Source organism: Squalius cephalus (genome assembly GCF_949319135.1).
Source record: "Squalius cephalus genome assembly, chromosome: 23".
In the NCBI taxonomy this organism is placed as follows: Eukaryota; Metazoa; Chordata; class Actinopteri; order Cypriniformes; family Leuciscidae; genus Squalius; species Squalius cephalus.
The window spans coordinates 19,323,983-19,337,139 of NC_137144.1; the positions used below are offsets into that span (position 1 = coordinate 19,323,983).

A 13,157-nucleotide genomic window follows, 5' to 3' on the forward strand; every position below is an offset into this window, starting at 1 on the left:
GTTGTTAAGATTTTTGTGATTTTGAAAGATTGAAGATCATTATTCCAGTGTATTACTTCAGTGTCACATGACCCTTCAGAAATCATTCTAATATGCTGCTTTGCTGCTCAAGTAACATTTCTTTTATTATCTATTTTGAAAACAGATGTGCTGCTTAATATTTGTGTGGAAACCGTGATACATTTTAGAAAGGATTTTTTTTGATGAAATAAGTATCATGATTTTACTATTCCATACCATAATTGAAACTGACACATTGTTTAAGGGACAGCAGCATTGTCTTCAGAAATCAGTCCTGTGAGCATCAACATGTCAAAAAATCATCTCACAGCTTAAGAATTCCTAAAACAGGCTTGAAGAGATGGAATGACGAAAGCCAGCCTCTCAGGAGGAAACCGTCATATAGCATACTGCAGTTAAATGCATGCCTAAACAACCATGAGAGCTAATTTCTAGCATGTAGAGTCATTCTCCGCTGAAATCCAAGCACTCAGGTATTGGAATCCATCATGGAGGTGCATTTTTGTATCAATACAAACAGAAAATAAATGTTTACATGCGGCCCAGTGCTGCACTCCAACGACGAAAAAAAAACCCTCAAACCTCGCTTTCATCACTGTGCTCAGACACAATGCTGGTGTCGTTGCTAGGCGACCGTTGCTCTGTGTTACAACATGAGACCAGGACCATCACATACACGCATGAGGAAGGTCAGTAACATCACTGGATTCTGTTATTTTTGGAAATATTAAAAATAGGAAGATCTATTCCAAGATGTAAAACATATCATGTCGCTTGAAAATGGGAATCGTGCAACGGTGCGGCAGCTAACTTTTCATTTAGTGTCACAGAGCAAACACTATGTACTGCGCTATACTTGGTGAGGAGCAGGTTTTGGTGACAGGTTGTACGGTTATCAGGCCATGAGGACGCTTGCAGGCATCTCCTACAGTCCACAGACTTCCTCCCTGCTGGTTCTCTCTGTGCACACAGAACATTCTGGAGAGAGAGCATTACTGCCGAGGAGAGATGTCCAACCATCAACAGGCCATCACATTCAACGCTAGCAATTTTTTGAGCTACATAACCACAATTACATATTTTCATGACATTTTTTTTTACCCCGTCAGCATGACAGTGCAAAATATTCACAAGGACCCGAAATACTTCAGTGCTGCTGCTTGTTTAAACCACTAAAATAGTTTTAAGCAGGAGACGCATTTTGTGTCAGATTAGGCGTTATGTAAATGCAATGCATGTGCAAATCGTATCAACATCCTACATCCATGAAATAGCCTGTGTGAGCTGATATAATTATTAAAAACATGCCATTACACTACACGCCATATCCATGATATTCCAGCAGCTTGCACTCCTTTTTTTTATATCACTTGGTGAGCCCTGCAAATGCATTATGGGTCAGTAAACATTGATTATTTTATGGAATTGATAACTCATGCCCTGGGATACAGTATTAGATCTTATATACAGAAAAAAGAAGAGGGGTAAGATGCACAAATGCGATCAGATGAGAGTAAAGAGAGAGAGATACTCGTGCCCACACACCAAGGGCAAGTGGGTGTAGATGTATTTTCAGTAAATCCATCATTCTATTTTGTAGCTTCCTGGTTGATCACTAGCGCTCTTCATAAGCTTTAGTTTCTTACAGAGTTTCTTTTAGGAAATAAGATTAATTCATTGACTCTCAGAAGCTTGGGGAAATGTAGGAGTATTTGCTATTAAACCTGTGCTGTAAAACCTGTGCAGTTCACAGAAGGTAAAACATATATGTTTTTAAATATATTTGATCGACTGAAAGCTTTCGTCATAATTGTGAAGTAAAACGAGGTTGATTTCTTTGGAAGAGCTTTGCCTTGCTTACTCTATAAGGCTTGATTATCCCTGGGCCCTGACACATCCGTACACCAAAGTGTGAGAGAGCAAAAAGGCAGCGTCCAAACCTGATGTGGGCAGTGAAGCTTGCTTGGCTCCTGAGGGACTGACGGTCAATATCATCGACTGGACGATTAAAACGTGTTTATTGTTTCCGCTGTATTTGGGGGGGGGGGGGGGGTGGGGGGGGTGGGGGGTAAGAGACGATGAATGAATGTATATAAACAAACACTTGCTCTCGAAATGTTATTCTAACCTTTGCATATTTTTACATACACAAATACATTGTGTCCAAGGATTTTGATCTGAAAGTCACCTCTAAAAGTGGTTAATGCAATATTGCATTTATATACACTTATGTTGTATATTTTATACACAACATAGTAGTTGAGTGAAACTTCTCAATTTTTAAATCAAGAATTTAGCTAAAAAAAAAAAGACTACTAAATGTTTATAGCATGTCACTGCAGTGCGTCAACTACCCATTGGATACAGAATTTTGTGATACGGAAACTGTCATTAGTTCAACGTAGTGATAACGCACGTTAAACTTCCTGCAAAATGACATCATTAAAATGCAGCTCCCATTGCTCTATCATAGAAACATTCTGGCTTAGATACTTTATGACTTGGATTACCGTAAGGAGCTAATAATTCATGAAATCTTTGCCGCTCATGAGAGCCAATCATATTCTTCCATTCTCGGCCCTTCCATGCAGTGCTGAGATCTTAGATCTGCTCTCTGTGCTTAAACACAAAGTGAGTGTTCTCTTGAATTTTGCATGCAAATGAACTTATTTTGCTGATGTAGAAAAGAGGACGATATTCCCAATGCTTTTCATGTCTCGTGGTCAGTCTTTGCTGAAGTGTCAGTTCAGCCGGAACGGAGGAGGCAAGACAGGTGTTTTGCAGATAAACTTCTATCATCGTTACATATTTATAATGGGATGGACTGGATGGTCGACTAGTCCCCCATATACAGTTTTATTCAGCAAGAATGCATTAAATAGATCAAAGCTGACAGTAAATGCATTTATAATGTTACAAATAATGTTGTTCTATTAATCAAAGAACACTGAAAAAAAATGTATCGTGGTTTCCACAAAAAGTATTAAGCAGCACAACTGTTTTCAACATTGATAATAAAATAAATGTTTCTTCAACAGCAAATCATTAAATTAGAATGATTTATGAAGGATCATGTGACACTGAAGACTGGAATATTGGCCTATTCATGCCAAAAAAGATAACTATAAACATGACTATATAATTCTGTTTATTCTAAACGTGAGATGCAGTTCTGTCGTCTGCTGCTTTCAATTCTTGAGCTCTTTAAAGCAGGATGGATTCTGATTGGCTGTCAATGTTTTTATCAATCATAAGCAAGACAAAAATCATTCTGAAGTGATTCCAGCTAGGGGTGGGCGATATGACCCACATTTTATATCACCATATGAGTAATGTTATTTCACGATAACGATATATACCATGAAATAGTTATTTTTGCTTTAAATACATTTTTTCAATCAAAATCTCTGATACCATTGAAATAAATAAAAATAAAATATCACAAAAAAACGAATACTAGCCTAACTACCACAAGTTAATAAAAACTGACAAGCTCACTGAAGACAAGTAAACAATCACAGATAAATTAGTAAAATATGAACAAAGAAACTAATTACAAGCAATAGGGCAAAGAACTACAATAGAACAAAAAACGTCAAGCATTAGATAGGCCTAAATAGAAATACTAGGCCTACATAAATTGTATAGAGCAGGGTTTCTCAAACTCGGTCCTGGAGGGCCACTGTCCTGCACAGTTTAGCTCCAACCCTTTTCAAACACACCTAGCTGTGAGTTTCTAGTGATCCTGAAGACATTGATTAGCTTGCTCAGGTGTGTTTGATCAGGGTTGGAGCTAAACTGTGCAGGACAGTGGCCCTCCAGGACCGAGTTTGAGAAACCCTGGTATAGAGTAATCAAATGTACAAAAAATACTGCATAGTCTTCAAAGTGTAAATTAAATATACATTTATATTTATTAAAGTTACAAATCCGATTCGGTCAAGAGCAATGAGATTGGCTGATTCAAATTAAATGACACAGACAGCAGCAAGTTTATTAGGCTGCTGTCACTTTAAGACTGAATGCACTGATCTAATATAGCCTACTGATACACATGTGCTATTTTCTCAACTGTTTACACTTAAGACAAACAACTGTGTTTACAAGGATACTCGCAAAGGCAGGCATTTTGACACATACGAGTGTGTATTTGACCGTTTAAGCCCAATTAGGTGGCAAAAACAACTCAGAATTAATGCTCAAAACTCATGCACTGTATGAGTAGCAGCTTCATGTCACGCGTCTCTCACATCGCTCAGAAAAAGCCTCTCAGACAGTGCACACATACACCAAAATGAGTCCTCTTCCGCTGCGTATTGCGCTTGAACGATTTAAAAATCACTTGTTAAAATCACCTAATTCCTACGATATTATTCCATTATGATTATAATTGTGCACTGGACTCTCCAATTCTTTTATATTCCTTTCACGCTATTCTAAATTCTTTTATTTTTAGAACTATATCTTTATTGTTATAGCTACCGTCCTTGGAGTGAATAGGCCTTAACGGCTGCAGAAAATGCATCTTTGCCATCACAGGAATAAATACAAATTTTAAATATATTAAAATAGAAAAAATAATTGAAACTAATAATATTTCACAATATTACTGTTTTTATTGTATTTTGCCTTGTCGAGCATATTAAAAAACTTTTTTTAAACCATCAAAGCAGCACTTTTGCAACAAATTCACTGCCTTCAACATCACATAAAGAAAATTATTAAGTATTTGTGCAATATCGGTCTCTCGAAGGATTGCATACACCTCGAGACGTTTTATTGCATTTCATCAAGGTATTTCTGATCACAAGAACATGTTCTGAGAATAAACCCAACCTGATTAAGGTACAGCGCTTGCTTATGACCACCAACGACAAGTCGGTTTTTAAAATATGTAGGCCTAGTTTATAGAGCCGTACCAATAAGATAATATCACTTCACTAACCAAAACAAAATGTAATCTAGTAATAACCACAGGGTGGTTAAGAAATGAAATGGTCAATTTGAGCCCTTATCATGATACTTAGCTGCTTTTTTGACTTGGCAGGTTACAAATCCAGAGTACCTCAGAGGCATTAAAAATTCACAACATCCAATAAATGCAAGATCACTCTCAGACAACTATCAAATTCAAAGCCCAACTTCTAAAAAGAGTAATGATGGGTGATTACAGGCCTGACATTTTCAACTTTCGAATGAATTCAGTGTCAAGGTTACAGCCTCATTCATTAAAATGGGAATTAAAAAAAGATAAGCAAGATTGCCTATGCAAAGGTTAGTCTTTTAAATGCAACCCAGACCAAAGAGCTACAGAGACATCAGGAAACTGAGTTTCTGCACAGGACAGACCTCTATGCGTTCACAGCTTTTTCCAGGAGTACTCATCTCCTGCGTCTCTAAGCTCCTCTGTCTCATTAAAGATGTAACCATGACCTTTCCTCATATTCACAAGCTCAGACTGTGCATAAACATTCTCCTGTTTGCACTAACGTGTGAATGATTCAGCAGCAAGCTCAAGATGAAGTCCCCTGCATGGGTTGGACATCACTCTTTCCAGCTGATCAGGGACCTTTCCGTCCCTTCAGCAAGCAATGGCTTTCGCATCATTCCAAAAAAACCCAAAAAAACAACAACAACAACTTTAAGCTTATGGAAACCCAATCGTTTACTTACCTCAATGAGGAAGTCGCCAGTCCTCAGGCCAGCTTTCCATGCCACCCCTCCCTCATCCACAGACTCCAGATACTGCAAAGCAGGGAACGCCGGAGTTGGAGTAAACTCCTCGATGGGGGTATCCGCTAAAAGTCCAGGCCAAGCCAGATGAGACAGAACCAAAGGAAAAACATTGTGAAGATCAAAAGACATTGTGCTAGTTTACTGGACCCAGATTAAACCTTACAGTGGACTACAATACATTTAAATAAAGATAAAACATCTAATAAATTTATAAAGTTAGGACTAGGATTGAATTGATTTATTTTAGATGTTTCATCATATATATATATATATATATATATATATATATATATATATATATATATATATATTACACACACATACATATAATGATTTATTAATAGTCCATGAATAGCCGAAAATAACATTTTTACATAGAATGATGTGAAAAGTTAAATTCCTATGAAAATGAGTGTCTGATAGCCCAATGGATAATGAGTGTGGCTAAACAAGAGCATCTGGTCTGATGATACATGATGCAAGCTGCAATGCATCCATCCAACCAAATCAAAAATGAATGCAGGAGTTGGGACGTTTATATAACCAGAGAAAATGCATGCATGGATGTCACCGCTGACAGTGTGGGGAGAAGCACTGGTCTGGAGCCTGACAGAACGAGGGGCATCGCATGAGCTGATGCAGAAAAAAGCCACAGTGCACCACTCGCAACTTCAAGGGATCTGTAGTGCACTAGATGTGTAGAAACTAAAAGCATTGCAGGTGTGGAGGGGGGGGGGGGGGGGGGGGCACTTTTAGTGTAAATGAGTAGTAAATGCACCGGATGGATAAAGGTTTGTCAGTTACATACATTTTTATGAAGGATTTGCAAGTGAATTATATACTTTCACCACAGTAAGAAACAGCTGGAGTGTCAGGAAGCCCTGGAGACAAAGTGCCAGGAGAGTCCTAATGCAGTCCAACACAAGCCAAGCACATGGAGCAGGGAGTGGGTGGGGGGTCTGTGTTTACACTTCACAGATTTGACAAGCCCACTTAAATTCATCGCAGTCAAGTGATGGACACGCTGACACCAAGAGATGCATTAATTCAGAAGTTCTTGACATGGATGCAATTCATGCAGCTCAAGCCACGCAGACACATCAAATCAAGTGTGCGCGCGCGATGACGCGCTTTGAAATCAACAGAAATGACGTTAAGTGAGGGGGTACAAAAAAGACAACACGAGCGAGGGATAAGAAATAGTGTGAAATGAAGGACCAACACCGTTTGATTCTCGAGGGTATACAGCATGAAGTGATACACAGTTATGATGAGGCGGCGGAGACGACGAGGGGTCCGTCTTTTTTCCTACCTTTCGCCCCTCTCAAAACGAACCCGAATCCCTCGTTATCCTTCTTCTGCAGCACGACCGTCTTTTCGTTGATAACGCAGTCGCTGTGGAGAAAATTCCGCGCATAACGACCGTTATTACAGCCTATCATCCTCATCATCGCAACCGCCGCGCGCGCGGAGTGATGCTTCATTCTGACAGGCGTCGGCTGAGCGGAATTAATCATTTTTGCGACGAAGAGAGCGATGTGACGAGAGTTGTAACCGTTGAAAAAAGCTCACCGCCGGCTTTATCTGTCGAAGAAGGAGCTGTGACACCGGTTAAGAAAGGCAGGGCCCGGTCGCCGGCGAGATAGCGTGTCGTAAGCTAGAGACATAACCGCCAGATGAAGGATGAAAATCACCAGAGGAAAACATGAGCGGTAATCTTGGAGAAATGGGTATGAGAGAGAGAGAGAGGGAGAGAGAGAGAGAGAGGGAGAGAGAGGGGGGGCGGGGGAGGGGGGGTAGAGAGACGGTTTACAGTGACACAGAGAAAGAGAGAGCGCGCGAAAGAGTGACGAAGAATGTATGCATGTGTGCGCGCACACTGGCCTTAACTGAACGCGCGACTAAAAATAATTGCATGTGTCCATTGTAGATTGGAATTGTGAAGAATTTTAACTATCCTGATTTCTGGTGATTAAAACGCTTTCATTAATAATTCTTTTAGCACTTTTTGAATAATAAATATTTAGAAATCAGAATCTAATCGCATTGAATGCCCTCAGCAGTCTGTCACCAAATGAAGATAATGCCAGATTTCAACATAACAGATTAAAAAAAATAATCAGTCATTAAAAATGCAATGGTGTGGTAACACTTTATTTTAAGGTGACGTAGTAACACGTTAACTAAACCAAAACCTAAGCCTAACTCTATAGTAAATACATGAAGTTAATTCATATTACTCAGTACTTATTTGAGTGAGTACAATGTAACTACGTCAACTTAAACTAAAGTGTAACCAAAAGTGTTTACACAGACTTTTTAATGACTTTTCATAGACTTTTTAGAGGCGTATAAATGCAATCTAAAATTTGGTCCTAACGACATGTATAAACATTCATTCATTCTGAATCATGCATTTAGATGAACTATTCCTTTAACACAAAGCCGCAGAATCTAACATTCTGGTCAAAGAAATCCTTTCAAAAATCTTTCAAATGCAGTATGATTTATTAATTCCATTTTTTGACTGAAAATGTATGTATTTTGGAGATATTTGTAGTAGGCATACTATGATGGTGGCTGTCCTGAATGACAGCACAACATCTGTGTGACACTAAGTGTTTCCTCCTGCCTTGCACCAGCAGATCAATTACTGAAGGTGTTAGAAGGCACCAGAGATATCTAGAGATAGATAAGCAGTTTGAATATGACAGCAATGAAAAGCAAATGTTCTCTCTTCTCCCTGAAGGACAAGAGGGCTTGCCATCTTTTAGATGGAGTATTAAATCCAGTCCTGGAAACCAAGCCTGAATAGGTACAGAATCGCTCAAACTGCAACGTCACAGACATCTCTCACAAAGAGCTGGAGTCTCATTTCCATCTGGTACATGAACTTTATTCATATCAGGAAATGGGATCGTGGTCTGCGCCATTTCATTTGACTGAACCTTGCATCTTGACTGTGTCCTTAGAATGAATTGGACCCTAAAATAATCACTAACGGTCAGCAGCTCTAGTTTGATTAATGCACCCAAAAAGGTCTTGAAGTGTTTATAATCCCATAAAAACTTTAGCTGGCATATTAACAAAATGGGCTTAAGCTTTGATCGCAGAGATTGACCGACTTGCCTCACAGTCTTAAAACTATACGATAAAGTCTCACTGAAATATTGAAAGCGCTCCGAGCTCAAAAGGTAGAGTGCTGACTCCTGAGGAATGATGCATGGTTGTCATGGAAACATAATCTGCTTTGAAGGGGACACTGTGGCGATGTCACAGAGCAACAAGGTCATTAATATCCCGGCCTGTTAGAAGAGGCTCAATAGCTTGGAAATATTATTTGCTCATAATTGTATTTATACCTGTGAGGTGATTTCATTCCAAACACCTTTTGTTGACTCCTACACAACACATTCAGACCGCTGTCCATCACGGACCAATATTTACACGCCAATGTGGATTAGCTATTTAAATCTCAAATCCATTCAGTCTTATCCTGCTGAAAAGTTTACGCCGGAATCCATTGCAAATGTATAATATCTGGAGAATAAAATCAGTGTGTCTGGAAAAGACTGACACATTTAACAGGTATCATACGTGTATCTGTGTCAAGTTCACCTAAAAGCACCTACGTCCTTCTGTACGCCTGTCACTCAAGCTCCCTGCAGCAGGAAGTAGCCTGCACTGCATTGCCATGGATTCTCTGTCTCCATGACAACCGGCTCCGAGCGAGGGGTGTGTCAGCTGGGTAGGAGTATGGTAGCCGGATGCGAGAGGATCTGTCTCTTTTTTTGTCTTTTAACACCCTGTGCCAAATGTGTAAAGTTCATAGTACAGCAAAATAAAAAAAAAGAAGAAATAATATTACACTTAAATAGCAGGGTTATTAGAGTTCAATTGCTTAAAATAATGTTTTCATTTAAAATAAAAACTTAAACATTATGTTAATGCCTTACTAGACTCCACAGTAAACCAATGATTTGTAGCTAAAATCGCATTGTCAAAGACAGCCAGTTTATTTCAAAATGTGCAGATTCACAGCCACATATTTTGACATCATAATGTCAAAGGCTGATTTTTTTTTAAATGCCATCAGAGTGTCTGCATCACGCAGAGATGACCCCAAGCTCAGGCGTTGCTTACATAACCGGCCATTTAAAAGAGTTTTCACACTCTTCAAACCATTTTTCCCCAGTGAATAACAATGTGCTTATGCGGCGCTTTGTGTTAAATGATAGTAAGGTGGCGAAGTTTTGGGAAATTATGTTTTTTGTGTAATGGATGGGCAGGTAAATGGATGACTTGTGCTGCCCTTTGATACTCCGACAAGAACAATTATTAATTATATAGGCAATCTCTGGCCATGAATAATTATAATGATATTTTTTTATTATTATTCTTTGATCATACTTTGTAGATTAATAATCCAGAAAATGATCTGTTTTGGAGTAAAGAAAAAGCAAAAAAAATTATATATATATATATATATATATATATATATATTAGGGCTGTCAAACGATTAATCGCGATTAATCGCATCCAAAATAAAAGTTTGTTTTTACATAATACATGTGTGTGTACGGAGTATAATTATTTTCTATATATAAATACACATGCATATATATATTTAAGAAAATTTGTTATATATAAAATATTTATATATAATATAAATTATATATAATATAAATATATATACACAGTATATACATGGAAATATTTCTTAAATATATACATGCATGTGTGCGTATTTATATATAGAAAATAATTATACACCGTACACACACATATATTATGTAAAAACAAACTTTTATTTTGGATGCGATTAATCGCGATTAATCGTTTAACAGCCCTAATATATATATATATATATATATATATATATATATATATATATATATATTGGATTTTGGATTTGGATATGGATATATTTTTGGATATTTTGGATTTTGAAAACAGACTGGCCAATTTTTAAAGGCTTAGGTAAATCTATAGTCAAACTATTAAAATTAGGCCCTCACCAGGTCCAGATGGAACCTGCAGATTTTTCCTCACATTTTCTGTGATTCTGGTGGAAAATCTGCAAAATGTGTTAGTGGTAAGTAGGTGTATATGACTTTCCTCTTTCAGCCGGAGATATATTAAATAATATTCTGGCTCTTCCCAGCTTTTGTTTTAAGTTTTTGAAGCCCAAAAAAAGTGCATCCCTCCATCGCAAAAGTAATCCATACGACTCCAGTGGGTTAATAAATGCATTCTGAAGCAAGGCGATGGGTTTTTATAAGAAAAATATCCATATTTAAAACTTTACTAAACTATAATCACTGGCCTCCGGCAACGGCTGTACACGCATTCATGAGAGAGTCGAGTTCCGGCGGAAGTGTGACCACTGAACCGACATATGACGTAGGCGTAGCATAAGATTAGGTGAGAACAGACAAAAACCACTTAACTTTCTTGTGAACGCACGTACGGCTATTGCCGAAAGCCAGTGATTATAGTTTAGTAAAGTTTTAAATATGGACATTTTTCTTATAAAAACCCATCGTTTCACTTCGTATGGATTACTTTTATGATGGAGGGATGCACTTTTTGGAGCTTAAAAAACTATTCAATGCCATTACAAAGCTGGGAAGAGCCAGGATATTAATAAATCTAACTCTGATTATATGAAAGAAGAAAGTCATATACTCCTAGGATGGCTTGAGTGTGATTAAATTATGGGATCATTTTCATTTTTGGGTGAACTATTCCTTTAATTAACGAACATCTGTTTAGCACAATCTGTATAACGTTGTGAGTGACATTCCTATAGAATTCCGCCAGTGCAAATTCCGTGTGGGCCTGATGAAGACGACAACATTTCTTGTCTCTCAAGGCCCCAGTCACCAGCTTAGCTGACCTTGTCGAGGCAAAACATACTAATACTGACGCTGCAATATTCTATATGCAGAAAATTGGTTAGAGTTTTAAAAAAATCGATCAGTATTCTTGTCTGAACTGTAAATACGAATGCAATAGAGAAATCATTTAAAGCTACCGTCATATATTGAACCCGACACACTTTAAACAATGGTCAGATGGATTAGAAAAATGTTTGATCATACCTTGATGCGTCAAAACTGTCATAAGATCCCACAGTGTAGTGTCGGAAGAGCTTCCTTCTCTCTGAACGGTCTGCCCGGGCATCTGTGAAGACATATTCACAGAGATTTACTTTAGATAACTCCAATTATGTAATATTTGAATGTTGCATAGTGGTCAGAATCTGTGCCACTGAGAAAGAGACATAAAATTCCTTTTTTACTTATTATTTTCACCCATAAGAAAAAGTTTCCACCAAAATTCTAGTGTGACTGTGTTTAAGCACTAACCCACCGAACTTTGAACACTTCACAACATCATTATCACTACTTTCACACCGAATCTAAAATGTGCAAAAAGAATAAAAATAAGCACCAGCATTTTTGAGAAGTACAGCAGATGTGATAAAGTGAGAATGTTCAGTGTAAAGGTTCGGTTTCATAATTGCACTGAAAAAGCTGTCTAGTCACATATTGGCCTTACTGTGTGCCATATGTCACACAAACCCAGGTGCCATTTTTTAAACATTTAGTCGTTTAGCCAACGCGACGATACCAACTGTGCTCTAGAAAATAATGAAATAAATGACAAAAGGTGCTTACCGTTTCACCTTGACATACAGATTGTCACTGAAAATCAATCAAACCAGCATGACGCAAAAAAAAAAAAATCTAATTTCTTGATCACACGCCATGAGCTCACAATGAATCCACAAATTATAACAGTGAATTCAAAATCTGTACTAAACTAACTATACCACATTACAAATTTAATTGCAACCAATAAAAAGCCTTTTGGAAGACAGGGACCATTTGGCCCATAATGGAGCCAAACTAGACTAGTCCTCCGAGAGAGCTCAGGAAGGCCAAATATTGACTGCGTTTTATGAAAGGAACCAGGATGAGAGCCAACAAAGCTAATGAAGATAATTTTTTTTATGTCGCAGAGATTAAATGTCTACGCGGCATTATGGCATCATGTTTGTACGACATTAAAACAACTGTCCGCAGAGGACTCGTACAAATGGATCAAACACAAAAAGTCGATTAATATCCAAATTCAATCAAATCACCTTGACGTTAAGCACGGCCCCAAAAGTGCACTTATAAAAATTGTATCTAGGGAGGAAGTAAAGGGGGCACAACTGATGATAATAAAGATCCTGAGCAAACGTATACACATATTCATCAATTAATGAGATTCTCAAGGAGTTTGTTCTGCAGGCTGCAGCTTCAGAAAACTGCACCATTTGTATTGTCCTCTGCGGTTCTGTTGATACACGATGATATCAGTAGTCAGGAGGCTGCGTGGGATTCAAC

At 38.0% G+C, this 13,157-nt stretch overlaps 1 protein-coding gene across 2 annotated transcripts in view; it reads right to left on the bottom strand.

Moving 5' to 3' along the window:
* Positions 1-13,157, bottom strand: part of shank2b (SH3 and multiple ankyrin repeat domains 2b) — a gene marked incomplete at its 5' end in the record, with an annotated part of 78,816 nt that overhangs the window by 22,363 nt on the left and 43,296 nt on the right. For both annotated transcript variants that reach the window (XM_079858852.1, XM_079858853.1), the window contains 3 exons: positions 5,695-5,819; positions 7,070-7,152; positions 11,862-11,943. In XM_079858852.1, the coding sequence (XP_079714978.1) occupies positions 5,695-5,819; positions 7,070-7,152; positions 11,862-11,943 (290 nt within the window). The remainder of the gene's footprint in view (positions 1-5,694; positions 5,820-7,069; positions 7,153-11,861; positions 11,944-13,157) is intronic.